A 21,746-nucleotide genomic window follows, 5' to 3' on the forward strand; every position below is an offset into this window, starting at 1 on the left:
GTGGGTGAATGCCCACTTCGTCGGATGCATGCATCCGACGAAGTGGGCATTCACCCACAAAAGCTTATGCTCCAATACATCTGTTAGTCTTAAAGGTGCCACAGGACTCTGTTGCTTTTTACAGATCCAGACTAACACGGCTACCCCTCTGATACTTAACATCTATGACAGTATGTTGGCTAACTCAGTGGTGGATTGAGAAGGCTTCCGAAAATTCTGCTATGATGTTATCAGTATTCAGACATGAATAAATGGCTCCCACTTCCTCGGAACTCTGTGTCAAATGATGTGAACAAACCTCCCTCCAGCAGTCAACCCAAGAAGAAACATTTCTCATTCTCCTCTGGATTACTGCATCCATGCTCACACTGAAAACAAACCATCCCCTTTGAATAAGACCCGTTACATGCTGAAGGCTGGAGCCTTGTTGATCGCTCTTCTTCTAGCAAGTGCCACTAAAAACAACTGAGGGAGAACATGAGTGACTTGCATTATTGAACAAACAGTACTTTCAGAGCAATGGCTTGCAGTGACCTGGTTTCAGTGCAAGACAATTTACAGCAGAATCAAAATGTTACTGATGCTGAGATTAGGGCAAAAGAGCCAAATATGGAATGGGCCTTTCAAAAGGAATCTAGATAAAGCTGTTTTTGATAACACATAATTCAAAGTGTGTCAACAAAGAATTTGGATGAAATGATTAGAGTAAGTGCCCAGAGTGTGATGGATGAGATAGCATCCACTATGAACAAATACACGAGACAAGCATTTTAATTCATGTCTTACATGTCCAGATGTGCAGAATGAGTGTAAAATATACCTAGAGTCCTAGTAAGATGTAGAATTTCATGCTTCTGGTTATATTTGTTTCAACTTGTTAGGATTTTTAAGATTTTCTTGGAATTTTTTTTTCATTCTTTTGAAGCAGTTTGAATGTAAAATATCAGCAAGTGCTTTATTTTCAAATGAGTTAAATGAAAGTTAAATATGAATCTCCCATTCCTAAAACAATGTGTAAAATATTTCATGTTGATTAACAATGTGATACAAAATGCCCGTATTGCAAGAAGTCAGATCAACAGATGTGCTTAAAAATCCCACAGGCAGCAGTTCACCATTATCAAAAATATCACTTACCCAAGTGACATTTACATTAGTCAGTAACTTATAAAATTCTTCATGGCCAACAGGGGAAGAAGGGCCTCAAACTTTTACCTCATGGCAGTTTGTGCCATGCTATATAGGGTTATTCATGTGTTCTGTGTAGTGTGATCATACACTTAGTGATATTATGGAGAAAGGCTATGAAATTAAATTTTTCCATTGTTCATGTACAGGAAGCCCATGTATGTACACACATGTGTAACACCCACAGACCCCGGTTGTCTGCAGGAGGGATCAAACCTGGGGCTTCTGGAGCTTAGTGTATGAGCCTCTACTGCTTGAGCTAAAAGCTATATGGCTGTTAGCTAAGGCTGTAGAGTAGATTAATCTCTCATTAATCTCTCTCTCTCTCTGTAAATGGTCTTGGTGCCACTAGATGGGACAGAACATCACAGCCAGGAGGTGTGTGCGTTACACGTGCAGTATGTGAATTTGATGCTTATGAAAGGAAAAGACTAACAGAACTGACTAGAGTAAAGTACAGCGCATAATCACACTGTGCAAACTCCTCCTCACAGCTATGCCTGTGCAACTCGGCACTCAGGTGAAACACTTCTGCTATTCTAGTTTTGAACCTTTTCTGATCAGAGACTAGTCAGGTGCACTGAACGTTGTGGTTTGGTGATAAGGACCAAGAACATGGGGGCATTCAATGGAATTGAAAGGTAGCAGTTGTAAGCAGAGTCAGAATGAGCTCTACCCTGACATCTGGTGGTGAGCTGTGGAAAAGGACTCCAGGGGCTGATCTCGTTTGCCTGGGCACACCCACCCTGCCTAGCATGATGGGACTACTTGCCCAAATGGTCACTTTGGCTGCTGTGGGATCCCCAGTCTCTTTGTTATTGGGGCAGGAATAATACAGCGTTGTTATCCTGGTTATGTGAATCAAGGACAATAAAGCTGTACTTGGCATTTTATGATGGAGGGACTCGCCCTCTAGTAAGTAGCACTCGCTAGACAAGGGAAAGCCCAGTGAATTGAGAGAGAGTGTGTGTGTATCAGTGTGAGTGAGTGAGGCAGGCTCACTTGCGCCTTCTGAGGGCCCTAAACACCACTTTGACCCCTTCTCTCTCCACTGTGTAATAACAGAGCTAATTTTGACTCCATTAGGAGTCTCGTTACATGCTGCAGAGCTGAAATCACTGATACCTAGGTCTAAGCATTAGACCTACTTTGGACTAGTGGTTCTGAGTACACCAGCACTGGGCTCCCTTACTAGCAGTTGAAATCACTAAAGAGCTGAAGTTACTAAAAGCTGAAATGAGTGAGAGCTATGTTAAGTAGGGAGGGGGGCTGAAGACATATTGGTGGTGAGCAGCTACCGGAAAGGAGCGGCTAGCAGGGTGGCTAGAGGAGAGGAGTGGCTAGCAGGATGGCTGGCAGTGAAGACTGCAGCAAAACCCCACAGAGAGGTGTGGCAATTGTTGGCTGTCGACCCGAGCAGTGGAGCATGTAAGGTGCCCCCATACTAGGGTGACCAGACGTCCCAATTTTATCGGGCCTGTCCCAATATTTACTTGTTTGTCCCGCATCCCGACCGATGTTTGGTCGGGACACTGGACAAAGAAGCAATTTTTGCCGTCCGCTCCGGCTCGTGCCCCCCCCCGCCCCGACTCCGCCCCTTCCTTCCCCCATTGGATAGTTCCCCAAATCCCCGCTCTGGCCCCGCCTCTTCCCCACACACGCCGCTTGTGCGCTGATCAGTTGTATGGCGGTGGTGCAAGCGCTGGAGGGAGGCCGGACACCAGCGTGTGTGGCGCAGCCGCCATGAAGATTAAGAAGGTGGTGTGGTGCAGTAGCTGCGCCTGGAGGCCAGTGGAGGAGGGATGGAGGGAGGAGGGTTGGGCAGTTGCTCCGAGTCCGCGCCTCTCTCTTGGCGCGGCGGCTGTGGGGGGTCCGGGGTGTGGGGGATGTAACCCGAAACCTCCCGCCCGTGAGTGGAGCGGAGGCGGCGGGAGAAGAAGGAAGCAGCTCGGCTCGGCAGTCCCCCACACACCAAGGGGGGAGCACTCCGGTTTGTTCACTGGAGCTTATGGCAACTACAGGGTGGGGAAGGGGGGGTCTGTGCCTCCTTTGCGGGGCTCTCCTGGCCCCGGGTGGGTTCTCGCTGCCCCCTGCTCCTGCGGCCTTCCCGGCCCCACACCCCCTGGACTTTGCCCCCTGCACCAGCCTTTGTGTGCAGAGGCGGGACAAGCCTGTGCCGGGAGGGAGGCTGGCTTTTAGGGCAGAGGAACAGCCGAGCACTGCATCTCTGATATATAGAATATCAGGGTTGGAAGGGACCTCAGGAGGTCATCTAGTCCAACCCCCTGCTCAAAGCAGGACCAATTCCCAACTAAATCATCCCAGCCAGGGCTTTGTCAAACCGGGCCTTAAAAACCTCCAAGGAAGGAGACTCCACCACCTCCCTAGGTAACGCATTCCAGTGCTTCACCACCCTCCTAGTGAAAAAGTTTTTCCTAATATCCAACCTAAACCTCCCCCACTGCAACTTGAGACCATTACTCCTCGTTCTGTCATCTGCTACCACTGAGAACAGTCTAGATCCATCCTCTTTGGAACCCCCTTTGCAGAGCCGGGGGCCCAGCCCCCGGCTGCAGAGGGTTGCAGCGGGGTGGGGGGCGTGCTCTGGCGGCTTTTTTTTTTTGCTCCGCCCCCCTGGCGTCCTGATATTTCATCTTTGGCATCTGGTCACCCTACCCCCATACCTCCACCCGCTTCCACCCAGGCTGGGAGGTAAACTCTGCATCGGCTCGGGTCTGGCCCGGCCCCCGTGGCGTGGCTCGGGCCCGGCCCCCGCGGCGCGGCACGGCTTGGCTCGGGCCCGGGCCCCGCGGCACGGCTCGGGTTCGGGTTCGGCCCAGCCCTCGCGGTTTGGGCCCGGCCCGGCCCCCGCGGCTCGGCTCGGCCCCCAGGAATCAGGCCCCGCTCTTGCTAAAGCCGGCCCTGTTCCCCAATATAATGCCGCATTGTTTCCCTCCTTTATTAAAAGGCTTTTGCTACACTCAGACTCTGTGCTTGCGAGAGGGGAAGTATTGCCTCTTAGAGGCGCCCAGGGGGGTGGTACGTAATTGTCCCAGGTCACTGGGTGGGGCCTCGAGCTGGTTTTGCATTGTGTTATTGAAAAGGAACCCCTAGATACTGAACCCAGCCCTTGTTGCTGCCAACTCTGAAGGGCAGAAGGGTTACACAAATATAATACTGGAAAGAGGAAATACTTTTTCACTCATCATGTTATTAGACTGCAGAACACATTGCCACAGGACACTGTTGAGGCCAAGATTAAAAAAAAAAAGGGGGATTGGGCATTTATCTGGAAGAAGACTATCAAGAGTTATAATAGTGAATGCTTTAAAAAAAGTTTTGGGTAGAAAATAAAACTTATGATTCAGGATTTAAACCAATGTCTAACTATTAGGATGAGACCTTCATAGGGATAAGATTATCCCACATCTTCCAACTGTGGGGTTCTTGAACCTTCCTCAGAAGCATCTGGTGCTGGCCACTATTGAAGACAGGATTCTAGACTAGATGGCCCTTGGGTCTGATCATTTGGCAGCTCTATGATCTTAAGAGCTGATTTCCATTAAGGCAGAATTTGAACTTGCAGCTGTACAGGTGAAAGGTGGAGGAATTGCCCCAAAAATGTATACAGTTGAAAGGTCACTTTTATTGCCCAGGTTCCCAAAAGAAATGATATTGTTTTATGCAAAATTCTTCATGAGTGACATGTTTACAGTTTTTCCTCCCCCCACTGTTTCTCCCTCTTTTTATCTCCTTCCCCTGCTTTTTTCAATTCTTTTCTGTTTCCATTTGCCTCTTACAAAAGACAGGGGGGAAGGAGAAGGAAAACCAAAAAAGAAAACACTGCTACATTTCCATTTACCAGTTACAGCAAAAAACCAACATAGACCATTTTTAAAAAAAAGCTGTAGTTCACGGTGAGTGCTTTAACCCACTCTGCTAGACTCTGACTCTGTGTAGTATACATTCATTAGTAGCAATTATTTTATAGCACCCAAAAGTTTGCTACGTGACGATATGGATGTCATAGAAACACAGAGCCTGCCTCAATTAGACTAAACCCAGGAGAAATCACTCTTTAGCAGTTCATCTCTACAGCAGTGCCATGATTTCAATATTCATAATAAATATAGGCACAAATGGATGGGGTTTAATTATATTTCCCTGGTCCTGCCTATGGTTTGAGTGTTTTAAAATGAGTCTGATCACATATTCCTGTTGATGACGCAACAACTGCCATCCCATCATTAGAAAAATTCAGATGTGGCTGCGATGAAATGCTGTCATCATGTGCCACATTCTTGCTGCTCACTGGCTGTTTGTGGTTGCCTCAGTGATGCTTTGACTCCTTAGGGAAGCATCTCTGTGTCACTCTCTTCTGTTAGTAGTGAGTTGCTTAGCTCCGCTGCCATAAAGCAGATGTGGCTCCTTTAAAGGTTTTATTGCCTGACTAAGCTAAGACAGCCAGGGCATGGTGTGGAAAAGGTACTGTAAAGTTAAATTGCTTCTTTTGATCTGGCTTGTGTTGGATTGTTGAGGGATATTGGAGTAACTTGTGAGCAGATGCTTTGTTTATAACCAGAGTCACAGATGGTGGTGCTGCCCGCAAGACTAGCACTTTATTGTAAAGAGCACCTATACATATTGCTACTGGAGATAAGGGCATGACAGTTATTTCTTGACAAGCTGTGAATAGTGTACATATGTGCATAATACTATGGTGCTGAGACTATGGAAATGCCTCTGAGTGGGTGTCCCCACTGGGTGACATATTTTCATGGAGTTGTATATCTGGAGTGGGGATTGAGCTAAAAGGAATGGGTGGTGTTATCATAATGTAAATCAGATAATTCGGAGCTGAAAAACCCCAATTCATTATCAGCCTCAGCTAGACGTATCAAATATTAAACTACTGTGGAGACAAGGTATAAAGAAGTATTTTGACGAGACAGAAATGTGTGAGACTGTATGTGATAGACACAGAAAATGTTCTTTTCTGATCCTTTTGGAGTCCAGGTTAAAATGAAGGTTGGCAGCTCACAGCTAATGCATGCCTGGTTGGTAAATATCAGTTAAATCTTCCTCTGTCTCTTTTTTTTTTTTTTCAACAGGTTAGATTAGAATGAAAGGATGGTATATAAAAGTGGACCGTACTGCACCTCTTTATTTGATCTTCCTGTACTCCCCTATTCTATTTTTTCACATGTAGAGTTTGAGAGGCAGTGTCTTCATTCCTTGTTAATTGGAACACATCAGATGAAAATGCAACATGTTTTCACAGTGATACCCTATGTTGTACAGAAGGCTTCCAGTTAGTTAATACAGATGTCACTATTTCCATATCCATTCCATCTCCCCAATGCCTGAGCACAATGTGGGAGTTCCCTGGGGAAACCGTGCTTAAAGATCCAACATAGTGGATCTCCTCTCTCTTGCCAAGCCTTATAACTAATGTGAGAAGGAAATAGGCAGTGGCTATCATGGGAAAGCTGTACAGATTAGGTTCTGTTTTGGTTAGGCAGCACCTCTTATGATTTCAATAAAAAAGAGAGAGCAAGAGAGAGAGAGAGAGAATGCATTCCCGGCAATGAACAGAACATTTAGCTAGCTAGAGAATCTATCAACATTAAACACAGGAATGAGGAATTTTCTGGGTCAGATCTTGAGTCTCTTTAGTTTCTTTCTGAAAGTTAGTGAGGAAACTCTGGTTCTGCAAACAGGATGGCAGACCAGTGTTTGTTCCAAGTTTCGCTGTTTCTTCTTTGGACTTTATTCATGAATACTAAGGACCAAATTCAGCCTTGGCGTAAGCAGGGGCAACTCAGTTGACTTCATTGATGTTACACTCACTTAGGCTGAATTACATACAAAGTGCTTTCCTAATGTATTGAAATATCAAATACCGGGCTTTCACCAGAGTAATATGTGACCTTGGCAATGGAACTGTGGCAGTGCACAGTAACCACAACCCCTGCTCGGATAGGATGCCTGTAAGCAGCTAGGCTAGCCCCAGAAGTGGGTGGTGCTGGCTGGGGAAGGGGTATGGCCAGGAATCTGATTCAACAAATCCCCTGCGTTGCCTCCAGCCCTTTTGTAGAATCCCAACTGCAAGTTAAAGCTGCTGTCCCCCAGCCAATCAAGCGGGGGAGAGTGGTGATGCGGACACCCCTTGCCATTTAACAGGGTGAATCCCTTTCCGATATAGGGGTGGAATCAAGCCCAGTGAGTATAAAACACAAAGGAATGTAAGCTGCTTAGGGAGCCTTTGAAAGAGACTTTGAGACTCTGGTTGGCTCCTCTCAAAATGTCTGTGCAATGAGTAAAGCCCGGCAGATTAACCAAAGCCGTGGCTAGGAAAGGAGAGGACAGGACTGAGGAAGACGTGATATCATGCGGTTTAAAATAGTGAGTTCACATCTGGTCAACCCATTATAAGAAAAAATATTGTAGCACTTTAAAAGGTACAGGAAAGGGCCATAGGGTTGAGCTCACGACTAAATGATATGAGCAATGGGAGACAAGCTAAAAAGAGAGAGAGAAAGAAATCTATATTAGCTGGAAAAAATGTTAATGGGGAATTTAATGAGAGCAAATCAAATGACAAACCAGTATAGCTGGTGGAACAAGAGGTTATGAAGAGACAGTAAAGAAAAGCAGTGTCAGAACAGAAGTTACAGAACAGTTTCCACACGGAGATAAAAACAAACACCAGACCCTGACAGTTGTCCTGGGCGGCTACCAGTGTGTTGAAGAGGAAGTCTCTTGTTTAGGGAATTAGTATCTATGTCTCCAATTAACCTCTATGGGATTTTCTCTAAGTATCCTCTGTTCTATGTGCACATCCGATATGGCATGAAACGTACCAGACTGAAGGCCCTGGAGCTCTTTGACAGGCAGGAACTTATTGGGTAGCCCATAACACTGACAGGGGGGGCTTCCTTTGGAGATGCTGTCTTGGGAATTTTTGGCAGACGTTCCTATATGGGGCGAGGCAATTTGTAGCTAAATAACTGGCGTTGTGGCGACAGAGAGGCAGCTCGTGATATACTAGTCTAGACAAACTCATTACATCTAGTGCAGGGTAGTTGTCACATTTGCTTGCTGTGGTCTCTTTGCTGAAGGATGTCTCTTTTGCGTAATGTCTGCAGCATATAATCCAGAGCTATGACAGTTGTGTTTTGTTGCCCTGATTTGCTTTCTGAGCTGTGCTACCGGGATGGGGATTCATATTATTAATAATAGTTTTTAAAATGGTACCCAGCAATAAATTTAGGTAGCATGCTAGAAATATAGGCCCTGATCCTGCAAATTGATCCATGCAGCTGAACCCCCTGACGCTGCACAGAGCCCTGCTGATGTCAGCGGGGATCTGCCTGCGTGACACAGTTGTCTGCCTGCGTGGATCAGGACATTAGATTAAGACACTGTTGTGATGCGTGACATATAAATGTACACACAGGGAAGTAGATAGATCCCTTCCCCTTTATAGGAATTTATAATCTAAGGCCTCAATCCTGCAAACACTTAGACTCAAACTGAACTTTATACCTGTGAGTCATCCCAGCATGGAAATATTCCTAGGCGTGAGGTTAAGCATGTGCATTTGCAGGATCCGGGCCTTAAATAGCCAAGACAAAGAAAGGCACAAGAGTTCAGGAAAGGGAGGATGTAGAGAGATTTAAGGGTGAGAAGAATAAAATAGGAATGCTCCCGGGAGGAAATGTGGTTTAAGGGGGATTTGCAGGAGGAGAGAAAGGACACTTGGCAGGAAAGAAGAGGGAGATTGTTCCAGGCATAGGAAGGCAGTGTTAAAGACAGCACAGAGTCGAGATGAGGGAAAGAGATGAAGGAAGCAGTAAGAAGAGGTGATAAAGGGGAGCTTAGGGAGAGAAAGGGGGGAGGAGAAAATAAGGCTGGGGATTTGTATAGATAGAGAGATAGGGTTATGGAGGACTTGGAGTTTTAGGACAAACCGATGTGGTAAGAGAGAAAAGCAGTGGAAGGATTGAAGGAGGGAGGTGATGTAGGTGGAGCAGTAGGAGAAGATGATGACTTAAAGGGGTTTTGAACAGTCTGCAATGGGCAGAAGCAGGCAGGCTGCAGAGGATAACGTTTGAGTAATAAGGAGAGGGGGAGGAACGTGCAGTTTTTGATGAAACTAAAAAAAGAAGTAGGAAACTGATCTGCCTGGAGGGAGAAGGACTGTCCATCCTGTATGTTCTCTGTTCATGCTTTCCTTGTTGAATGTGTAGTTTAATGAGGGGGCTACATTCCTAAATTTATTCTGTAAAATATATTATTTGCATTTGAGTAGTACCTAGATGCCTCACCTGAAATCAGGGCCCCCTTGTGCAAGTGCTGTACATATACACATGCTAAGAGAGAAATAACTTACAAATTAAATAGGTAAGAGATGAAAGAAGTACTATTAGTATTATCCCCATTATACAGACAGGGAACTCCTATTTGCTAGCCAGGTGCATGGGGATAATAAAGATGCACCCATTCATTAGCTTCAATAACTCAGGGTTTGTCTATACTGACAGTGTTGCAGCGGTGCTTAGGGAAGACGCTACCTATGCTGATGGTAGAGCTTCTCCTGTCATAGGTCTCCACTTCCCCAAGAGGTGGTAGCTCTTCCCCACCCACTATCTCCCAAATGGGGAGTATCTGCACTCACTCCCCACCCCTCGAATTGGGGTGCACTCCATACACTGCACTCTGTATGTTCGTAACCTTGGAAAAGAGCGTTCCTCCACGCAATGGCCCTGGTGGGCAAGCCGAGAGGAGGCACGACTGCTGTGACTTTAGACAAAGCCCAGTGCTGCAGGGGCTGTGAAAGAGTCAAGCAGATCACATTAGCTCTACAGAGAGATGGAGGAATCTCCTTCCATAAAGGCCTGCTCTGTGGCTCCAGCAAAGATTGTTGTGTAGTCAGGAGAAAACAAGACAAATCTCTCCCAGAATGCCTTTAACTATTCATCTGTTTACCAAAGTGTGTCTCCTGGAGCCTGCACTTATTTATTGTGAAACAAAATAGAGTTTGACAAGACCATGCAATGCTGAAGGATAATATTTTGACAGAGCAAACCCCCAGGGTGCTTATCCACCATAGTAGGTACATTGCATCTCATCTATAATAGAATTAGGTTGTCCTCACAATTATCTTCCGTGTGTTAGAGACCATGTAATTCTTCCCTCATAATTCTAGGATGCACTTAGACAATTAAAAATTACAACCAACCAACCATTTAGGGACACAGATAGCAATACTGTGGCATCATCTTTTATCAAACCTGATTCCTACTCCTATGCTTTTCAAGGCCCTCTTCTCTGATTTCAGTTCCCCACCCATCTATTACCCCTCCCCCCCTTGCTGGGGATACTGCTCCTCCCTTTTGGTTGGAGCTGGTTGGGGGGCTTCATAGTTGTCTGGTGGCTATCACTGCTCCCCTTCTCCTTTTCTGTGCCCCTGGGTCTATGAGGCTCCTAGGCTTTCTTCTCCATATAAGTCAGTCTCTGCCACCCCCAGCCCCTGGATATCTCTCTCCTCTTCTCCTGTGCTATCTTCTTGTACATCCATAGCTTCCCTTAGCCCTGGGCTTCACTTAAAAATTAGATTGACAGCTACTTTGCTCAAGGCTAGACAAATTAGAGGATTGGGCCAAAAGAAACCTGATGAGGTTCAACAAGGACAAGTGCAGAGTCCTGCACTTAGGACAGAAGAATCCCATGCACTGCTACAGACTAGGGACCGAATGGCTAGGTAGCAGTTCTGCAGAAAAGGACCTAGGGGTCACAGTGGATGAGAAGCTGGATATGAGTCAACAGTGTGCCCTTGTTGCCAAGAAGGCTAATGGCATTTTGGGCTGTATAAGTAGGGGCATTGCCAGCAGATCGAGGGACGTGATTGTTCCCCTTTATGCGACATTGGTGAGGCCTCATCTGGAGTACTGTGTCCAGTTTTGGGCCCCACACTACAAGAAGGATGTGGAAAAATTGGAAAGAGTCCAGTGGAGGGCAACAAAAATGATTAGGGGTCTAGAGCACATGACTTATGAGGAGAGGCTGAGGGAACTGGGATTGTTTAGTCTCCAGAAGAGAAGAATGAGGGGGGATTTGATAGCTGCTTTCAACTACCTGAGGAGGGGTTCCAAAGAGGATGGAGCTTGGCTGTTCTCAGTGGTGGCAGATGACAGAACAAGGAGCAATGGTCTCAAGTTGCAGTGGGGGAGGTCTAGGTTGGATATTAGGAAACACTATTTCACTAGGAGGGTGGTGAAGCACTGGAATGCGTTACCTAGGGAGGTGGTGGAATCTCCTTCCTTGGAGGTTTTTAAGGTCCGGCTTGACAAAGCCCTGGCTGGGATGATTTAGTTGGGAATTGGTCCTGCTTTGAGCAGGGGGTTGGACTAGATGACCTCCTGAGGTCCCTTCCAACCCTGATATTCTATGATTCTATGATTCTAAGGCTGTGAAATTTGGCACACTGGGTGCCCTAAGTCAGGTTGACCTAACCCCCAGTGTAGACGAAGCCAGGTTGACAGGAGAACTCTTCAGTCGACCAAGCCAACACCTCTCGGAGAGGTGGATTAGCTACATCGATGGAAAAACCCCTTCCATCAATGTAGGAAGCATTTACACTACAGTGCTACAGTAGTGCAGCTGCGGCTGTGCTGCTGTCGTGCTTGTAGTGCAGACACAGCCTTACTACTACATCTCTTCCCTAACAGACTGTATTCCTGTTTCCTCTGGCCTCCCTGCATCCTCTTCTCTGTGCGCTCTCCACCTCTTCTTGGGTGATGGCACTTTAGTTCTCCTCCCTAACTCCTGGTACAGCGCATCATGCTGCTTCCTGGCCTCAAGACTGTGGCCATGTCTTGACTAGAAAAATAAATTGTGTTTAAACCGTAGCAGCGACCACAGTTTTAAACAAGACTTTGCACCTGGCGTGGATGCGGAAAGCCTAGGATTGACATGACCAGCTGATGCATTTTCAAGTTGCAAATCCCTGTTTAAAACTGCGTTAGTTAAAACATGTTAGGTAGTATTTTCCTAATCTAGGCTTTGCAAATAACCAGATTTTGGTTCAGTGGCTGAACAAAAAAGTTGGGGGGGAAACTGTTTCATGTCGAGCCCAAACAAAATTTCTTGAATTTTTGTTGTTGTTTTTTTAAATAATATTGAGGGGAATTCTGAAACAAGAGTCTTTCCTAAGTGAAAAGTCAAAGCAGTTTTGACCTTTCCAAAATGTTTTTTCTTTTCTTTTATTCAAGTGAAACTATTCACTGAAATTGAGCCAAATTGGCAAATTGTTTTGTTTGACCTGAATCTGCATTTTTTTGGCAAAAACAAACAAAAAAGGATTAGCACAAAAAATGTCACCCTATTCTACTCCCCAGAACCTCTTGCTCAGAGGAAATTCCTGGTCAATCCAGAGTCAGGCTACTATTGTAGATATGATTATTCATGGTTGGAGATGATACTGGTTAAGCAGGTCATCTTGAAGCCCAGAAGCCTTTAAAAGGCACATTTTGAAGCCTGATGTTTGAAGAGATTCAAATTGTTCCTATCTGTAGCCTGTCCTTCCTAATAACAACAACATCAAAATCACACTGTCAACTTCCTATGCACCTTCTCAATGGGTTTATTAAACATGAATGAATTAAGCTTCACCACATTCTTGCAAAGTAGGTACCATTTTGCCCTCTTTACCTGTGGGATAATAGAGGTACAGATAGGTGAAATAATTTGACCAAGGAGGTCAAACAAAAAGTCTGTGGCAGAGCTCAGAATGGAACTCAAATTTCCTGGTTCCCAGTTGTATTCTTTAACCCAAAGACAGCACTTTCTTGGGACTATATATTGACACAGGATAGATCACTTCTGGGCTGCTGACATAATAGTTTTGCAACAGCCAGAAAAGCCCTCACAAATGTCGGAGCTCATTTATACATACGATAATATAAGTTTTATATTGTTGGTGCAGCAGGGCTCTTTTAATATGCAGTTTGTTGTTTTGATAGTCTGTATCATCTTCATATAGTAATCATATTAAAAGACCATATTTTCCCAGAATAAAGATGTAATGATTCACAAGAGGCATAATTATTCCATGTGGTCCAGGCGGGATATTGCAGAAAGAGCTGTGGCGGGATATTGCAGACATTGCTGTCCTCTCTTATGTATAAGAGACTTTTGTTGCTGGTGTTCTGCTCAGTAATTAAATTCCTTTGAATGAGAAGGCTTGATTGGATTCCCTTTGGTTTAATGGGAGGAGTCTGAACTGTAAGGTATTTAGTTCAACTGCTATGTAATTTTGGTATCCATTGAGGGGATGGGGAAAGTCTGATCTTTTATGCTCTAGTTTTACACCAGTGTAACTCTGTTGAATTCAAAGATGTTACACTTGATTTATATCAGTGTAATATGAGAATCAGGCCCAGAAATTCTTAGCAAAAAGCACCAGCAATACATATGAATCTAGTCTATAAGGTATTATATATACATATAACCATCCAACTTGATTTCTACCTCCTTGTGTGTTCAGCCTGTGCACTGAATGAGACAGGGGTCCTGTGTAAAAAATAGTATGTGATCATGTAATTAAACACTGTATCACAATACAGGTACAAGGAGGAATTAAGATTATCCCAGCAAACATAAATCTGGTATATCTGAACTTTCAAGTGCTTGACTTGTCAATCTAAGTAACATTCTTTTAACACAGGTTTGGGTTTGTTATTTGTGTGTGTGTGTGTGATTTCCTACATTTTTTAAAAAAGGAAAATAAAAACATCCTATTATGTACAACTGCAACAACCCCCTCATCATGCATCAGCAGCAGGATTTGAATCCTGTAGCTTCAGCATAATAGCACAGACTTTTACCACTTGACCCATAGGACTAAATATGTTAACTGGCAGCAGGATGGAAGGCTGTTATCCCAGAGGGGGGAATGGGCTGCCATCACTGTGTGCTGGGGCCAGGAGGTGGCTGGGGGAGGCCCAACCAAGGTGTCTCTCTTTCCCCTGCTCTGCTATCCCAATCTGGGAGTTGAGGGAGCTCTTATCCCATGGGGGGCCCTTAAAAGGGAGGATGGGCTGCCGAGGTTCAGGGGTAAACTGTTGCAGGGAAGGAACCAGGCCTGGTTCGCCTTCTTCCCCATTGCTACAGTGCCTCTGGCAGCTCCCATAGATATTACTGGTGGTGCCACTACTGCTGCTTTGGTGGTGGTATGGCCTGTTCTGGGTTCAGTTATTATTTTGCCAGACTTCCAAAATGTTCCGGGGGGGAATGCAAGTGAAAAAAGGGAACTGGCGATTTTTAATAGTTTATATCTCAGCTGAACCTGAATGGAATTTCATGGGGAAAAGAAAAGGCCCTTGTCTAATCTAAGGGCTTTCTCTCTTCCTCCAAAGCATGGAGGTGGTAGCACTTCCTGAATAAAAGTTCTAAGAATCTTGTATAATAGAAAGTGTTAAGCAACCTACGTATAAGGGGTTGCTACCAGCTCCCCCTATAGACACTGTACACACCATACCATCCATCCTATGTATTCATTCCACAGTCCTTCCCAAACCAAACCCCTACTACTCCATCCCCTCCAACCTCTCCCTGTTGCAGTGTTCTCTCTTCCCCACGTCTGGCTCCTTGTCCCAGTCCCATTCTCCACTCAGGCTTCTTATCCCAGTTTCCTTGCCCAGCAAGTCCTAATCTTCCCCTTCAGGTTCCCTGTCCAAGTCTCAGTCTCCCCCCACTCCCCATCTCCTTGCCAGCCAGTCCCAGTACCCCTTCCTGGCTCCTTCTCGGATCTGTCTCTCCCCTTTCCACAGCTTTCAATCATCCTCCCACACCCTTGTTTCTCCCAGTCCCAGTTTTCCTCCCTGGTCTTCTCATCTAATCTCAGTCTCTGTTCCCCGCTACTCCCTCCTTGTCACAGTCCCTTTGGCCAGCTGGTCCCAGTACTACTCCTCGTTCCTCATCAGATCTGCCTTGCCTCTCTCCCCATACTGGTTCCCTGTCTTCTTATGCAGTCAGTACTAGTCTCCCAGTTTTCCCCGTTCCCAGCAGCTCCTCATCTGACCTCCGTGTGTCCCCCTACCAACTGGCTCTCAGTCTTCCCCCATTTCCCTCACTACCTCTCAGTTCCACCCTCCCTTCACTTGCTCCCAGTCTCAGTTCCCTTGTCCAACCAGTCCCATTTCCTCCTTGGTCCTCCAGTTCCCAGTCACAGCTTCACTCTCCCGAGTGCCAGTCCCAGAAAGCTCCTTGTTGCAATCTCCTCCTCTTTCCCCATCTGGCTCTTGTGCCCTCTGCACTTGAGTCATGTGCCTTCCTCCCCTATGGTGCCTGGGCCCAGCAAGGGGATCACTGAGAGAGACGGGTTCCCTTATCTCATTTCCAATGCTTAGGCCCATCCTGTGGATGGACCATGCTCAATCACTCGGTGGGGATGGTGCACTCACAGTCTGGTCATACATATCAGCTGCGAGAAGCTGGAGCATGCTCAGTATGCATGGAATCTTTGGTGATTTTAGCTACAAATCTCTAAGTCTCTACTGAGCTTGTGTGCAGTGTGATTTTTTTCAAACACTTTATAATTTAGCCAATGTGGGGAGATTTTCACAGGAGCAGCAAAAGGCACATCCCTAACATGAAGTTCACTCCCTTGACAAATTTCAAGTCCGTGCTCCAAAGCATGGGAGACGCAGATAAAAGTTTGCCAGAATGTTTTCAATATTGAAATACAATGTATTTTTCTCTAACCTTGTTCTTGGAAGTAGTTGTACTGGTTTGACTGAAACTTTCCAAGCTATGTCAGTCTGAGGCAGATACATGGCATGGAAAATTTCAACCCAAACAGTTAAACTGTGGCAAAGTTATAAGTAACTGAAAACAGGGCCTTATAATGGAAATTGTCAGGCAACCTTAATAATAGATGGTGGTATCAGTCTTGCCAATCGTATATGCAAAGTGCCATGCACACCTATAGGACTATATAGATAATAATATAAACTGATGGCTACATGGTAAGAGGAAAGGACATTCTCTTTGGGTTTGGATAGTTATTATTTCAGAAAGCAACAACTGTACACAACAGGGAAGGGGTGCAACAGGGCAAAAAACTTGTAAATGGCAGGGTTGCCTGTATTCATGTTTGCACCTGAAATGTATTTGAAAAGCTCAATTCTCTCTCTCTGTTGGTAATCAAACTTGGGAGTGCTCATGAATTATCTAGTCTTTCTTTCCCTTGGGGAATATCAGGCCTGATGTCTGTCTGGAGCTGATTATATTTCCTGATTAATTTTTGTAATTGCAGCCAGAACATTTTGGTTTATTATCTTTACTCTTTCTCATTGGCTGACAGGAGTTTTTACCCAATAAATTGCATGCCCCATTGTCCTCCTTTTCCTTCTGACCTTCATGCTTTAAGTGCAAGGGAATAAGAGAATGATGGATGCATAACCCGCATCCTCTGTTATTCATGTAGCACCATTAGGCAAATGAGACCTGTGCCTCATCCCATCAGGAACATGCTTCCCCCCCCCCCCCTTTCAAATTTAACAGTAAATGCCCCCTGATTCTGAAGAAATAATTACTCCAAAACAAAACTAATACAGCTGAATCAGACTGAGCCACACTCAACTCTGCTGTAACTCCAATCACTTTGGTGCAGTTACACCTGTTATTATTATTTAGTACCAGAGCTATGAATTTGTCTCATTACCCATTGTCACTACTTAAAACCCAGCAGCTGCATTCAGTTGTCTGTACAGCAGTTGCAGCAGCAATTACTTTTGAAGTTCCCAACAGCATAAACGTTACTCTGCCCATGCTGAGGGCTCTGGCCGGTGGATTCCAGTTGGCTATGTGTGATATTGCAAAGAGAGTTAAACTAATTGCACAAACAACTTTTTAAACAAGATGTTCAATGGCTGAATAGAAATGATCTACATTTCATTGATCTATATTTCTCTTCACTGGCTTCCCACCAAGCAGAAACTATCATACCTGAAGATTACCTGGTTGACTCTATGAACATGAAGCGCTACAGTGTTGATCCTTCTGATTCTGCCTTTAATTGCATGGGCTCCCTGTATACCATGAGACAGAGCTCTGGAGATGGACGTCTTGCTGGAGGCTCCTCTTCCTCTTGCAGTCATCGTTCCGGTCCGATGTCCTCCGGGGGACCATCATCTACTGGTTTGAGGCATCAGACATCCAGCCCAACTAGAAACGGAACCTATCTTGAAGGAAACAGAAGTGGTAACATAATATATACAGTATATGATTCCATCTTGATATTAACCATGTGTGTTATTTTGTTCTCCTGTGGCTCCATCCCACAGTCCTTACTCACCCCAAACTCCCTTTGATGTTAGGTGTGTTTCATGTAAGAGCTACAGAATAATAACCCCAGTGGTCAAATCACAAACACTGAGAGTTAGAGGAAGCAATAGCAAACTATGGAGAAGGAGAAATAAATGATGAAAAAGTTGTCCAGTAGAAAACATGAATGTTTTCTGGTACTCTTACTATTCAATTTAAATCTGTTATGTGTAATGCATATGGCAGAACTGGAGTAATTGGTTTTATGGCTATAAATATTCATCTGAATATCAAGTTATTCATTCCCCAAATTTGACACAGTTCAAACATATGTAGGTACCTATTATTTATAGAGCTCAATAAGTGTACATGGTGCTGTGCAATGCAGATCCCAACAGCCAGCTTGCAAAATAAAGACATGATTCTTATCATTAATTATCTCAACAAAAGGGATTATTTCCTAGCTGTACTTCATAGCCCACTATCACTCTTCACCTACGTATTATGTCAAATTTCATCACAAAAAGTTTGTTGAGAAACATGTAATCTTTATAAACCCAGGCTGCTTACTGCTCATTGCTCCATTATCCGCTAAGGGCTCGCTTCTGCTCCCTTTAAAGTTAATAAGAGTTTTTCTACTGAATTCAATAGGTGTTGGTTGAGCCTTACGTATTTAATGATTTTACCCCTTCTAATTTTTTGTTCCAGTATTTTACATGGGCTTAAGCTTATGTAGCCTGATCCTTGGCCCCATTAACACTGCTTTGTACTGCTCTGGTTATACAAAACAGCCTTTAAAACAGTTCCGATGGCAATAGGAGTATTGGCTCAGTGAAGAATTCTCTGACGGTATAGGGCCAATGTCGGGGTATGGATGGGTTAAAGAGGCAGCCAGCCAGGGGTAAAGTAGAGGAGCCCTGTGGGACCAGGTAGAGACCTATCCAGCAGCCAGATGGCCACAGAATCAGGGGAGAATGGAGGAAGGGGTCACAAAAAATGGCTTACTGCTCCCTTTCAATGCATCCCTTCTGAGCTGTGATGATTGCAGTGTAGGATCTCAGTCATGGTGCAGTAATTACTGAAATTGTTCTCCTTTCCTTTTTTTGGAAATCAGAATTAATTTACTTTTTCCCAGCCTTTTAGTATCCACGATTTTGCAAAAATAATTGTCAATGTTTCATTGTTAACTAATTCTCTTGCTCTAAAATCCATATCTTTGTTCACTTTTTCCAAGTATTCCATTAGCTTCTCTTTATCATTAGAGTGATTTTAACAGTGTCTTCCTTCCATTCTAATTATTCAAACTCCATTTATATGTTTTTCATCTTAAAGACAGATTTAACAAAGGAATTCAGTGTCTCAGCCATTTTAAGTCATTAATTTCTTTCCCTTCCTCCTTTATTAATGGGACCTACTGTCATTCTAGTATTTCTTTTTCCCTTGATATATTTGCAGAAGCCTTTCTTATTTCTCTTCACCCACCCCTGTCTAGCATTAACTTATGACAGCAAAAAAAGCATATTTCCCTTGCAAGCCTTAACTGGCTATGAGCATTGCTGTCTGGCTTCCTCCCCAATTACAGTTGTCAGTAAAATATTATATTAACATCAGATCTTTGAGTAATCCTTCATGAATCCACACTGATCTTTAATGCATTTCCTGCATTCTGCACGCTGAATCACATTGAACTGTAGGCCATTCCTCTTAACTGTAGTGTCTTTTTGGATTTAACAGTCACCTTTCAAAATGGTGCTGTGACAGACTGACAACCTTCTGTAATATCCCGAACAAATCTTATGGAATTAAGATAAATTTTATTGAGCTACATGAACTCTTATTGAATGAAGGTTAATACCTTTGGGGTACATTGCATTAAAAATGCAGTTGTGTATGTGGTGTTGTGGCTTTGTATCTACCTTCTCTAGTAGCGAGGGGAGATGCTACTGTATTTGCTCCGTTTTCAACCCTTTGAAGCCCCCTCGTCCCCCAGAAGGTATGCATGCACTACACGCGTGCAGTCTTTTTTATTCTTTTTCATGTGTTTTCTCTGTAGTGCTTTCCTCTTCAGAATAAAATAGGCTTGCTTAGAAAGAACTGTGTGGTACTTATAACTGTAGCTATCACCCCTGTTAACCATCCCTGAAGAGAAAGCAAGCAGGTGTCCTTGGGCAGCTTGTCTCTGTTGGGAACAACACAGTGAAGGCAGAAAGCTGTGCAGCCTGGAAATACCCTGGTCAGAAGGGAGAGAGATGCGGGTTTCCACCCAGAAAGGCAATGGCTGGGGAGCTGGAAGCCTGATACCGGGTGCCATTGCTGGACCAATGAGGGGAAATACAGCTGCAGTTGCCCTGAACTGTGAGAGGTGCTTTTCCAAATTTCCTTGTATTTCACCTCCACATCTCTTTAATCCTTGACCCTGGTCTTCTCATAGGCTATGTCTACAGTGCAACTGGATTGCAATCGAAGGTGTGGTTGCAGCTTAGCCAGGCATACCCACACTAGCTTTAATCTGGTTAGCAGGACTGACTTCAGCACAGGCTAGCAATATGAATATGTACCCAGGATTCTCACCATGCTTATACAGCCTGGGCTGAAGCCCATGCCACTATGTCTTCATTGTTATTTTTGCTGTACTAGCTAAATGAAAGCTAGTATGGGTATGCCTAACGGAGCTGCAATCAGACCTTCCCGTTCAGTTCAGTGGCAGTGTAGACATAGACCCAAACGCTATCCTGTTCTGCAATATTGTTTCAAAAACACTGTCACATTCTGGTCAATCCGGGCCCACTCGAGTACCCATTTAAGTGATCCTCTCCATTGACTTCAATTGGTGTTGGAATGATTTTTTCTGTAGTATATTCTCCATTCAGCGACTCTCTTCTCAAACACCTAAAGTTCTCTTGCGCCCAGCCCGAGTTTATGCACCTAAAGTGTCTTTCCAGCATCCCATCTGTTCCCATCGGGTTCTATCTAGCTTCATGCGTCCAGGATGTGGACAACACCAGTGACTGCCCAGGAAGCAGTTTATTACAATTTTCACAAAACCGATTGCCTTTGAAACCTGCCTAGACATTATCCCAATACTTAGAGTCAGCTCTTCTGTAGCAGGTTAGGAAACAAAGTGGGGGAGAGGGGAGGAGAAATGTTTAAAAAAAGTAGCTTGGGCCCAGGCACTAGAGCCCTTTGGTTGTTTTTGAGGTGAGTTGGCAGAACTTCAGGCTGCCACATAAAACACAAGGAGATAATGAGTCTCTGCCAAAACCGTTTAATACTTTTTCATGTGACTCATGCACACGAGACCAGCAAGACCTGAACAGGTATTCTAGCCAAAAAAGGAAAGGATGAGGGTTCCATGTAGCTGATATTTGTTATTTGTACGGGAAGCTGAAAATTGGCAGATTAATCCGCAATATAACATTGATATGCTCGGTATCGTCTACTCAAACAAGAAGACAAAGACCTTGCCCCAAACAGCTTACAGTCTACAACAATATCAATATTAGTTTCCACACACATCTCAGATACTCTAACATGCTGGACTATTGCAATGAACTGGCTAGTGTGCATATGTACCAATGCCACCTATTTAATCAGAACTGCTCATCTGTGTGTCAGAGGCTCTGTACTGCTAGCCGAGATTCTCCTTTAGTCAAGGATAGAAGCTTGGAGTGGCGATCTGAATTCTACTACACAGTGTCCCTGTGAAGTTGTGAGTGGCCTATGTGCTGCATAGTGATACCCGCAAAGTTACAGGTGGTCATGGTTTTATTACAATATAGCACACAGATTTAGGGAAACTGTTACATTCCCATTCACCATTTGGTTTCATTTTTCCTCTAGATATTTGTGATCGCATCAGTTCTGAAGTACTTCTCCACAATAACACTGAAGTTCTTACCATAGTTTTTGCAAAGTATTCTGCATGTTTCCTTAAACTTTGTGTATTTCTTCACACTGATTGTATGTTTCAGCTAACCTGCTGCATTCACCTTCACTGGTATTGCTGGACTTCGTTAATAACAGATTTTTCTGTGCAGCAGGAGTGTAGTTTATTTATTGCCTTCACAACACACTCAGCTGGAAAGGTTTTAGAAATCTGCAATCTCACTAGGATGCTTCTTTGTGTTTTTCTTCTCTCTAGAGCTAGTTTACATGCTGCTCAATCATAAGCAAACACAGATGAGCAATTGGAATCTGTATTTATCCATCTCCGTTTGCATACTAAC

At 44.4% G+C, this 21,746-nt stretch overlaps 1 protein-coding gene across 1 annotated transcript in view; it reads left to right on the top strand.

Moving 5' to 3' along the window:
- Positions 1–21,746, top strand: part of SCML4 (Scm polycomb group protein like 4) — a 108,547-nt gene that overhangs the window by 74,697 nt on the left and 12,104 nt on the right. The window contains exon 6 of the mRNA XM_024202602.2: positions 17,191–17,457. Coding sequence (XP_024058370.2) covers positions 17,191–17,457 — 267 coding nt within the window. The remainder of the gene's footprint in view (positions 1–17,190; positions 17,458–21,746) is intronic.

Source organism: Terrapene carolina, unplaced genomic scaffold (assembly GCF_002925995.2).
Source record: "Terrapene carolina triunguis isolate 2854851 unplaced genomic scaffold, T_m_triunguis-2.0 Scaffold42, whole genome shotgun sequence".
Classification (NCBI taxonomy): Eukaryota; Metazoa; Chordata; order Testudines; family Emydidae; genus Terrapene; species Terrapene triunguis.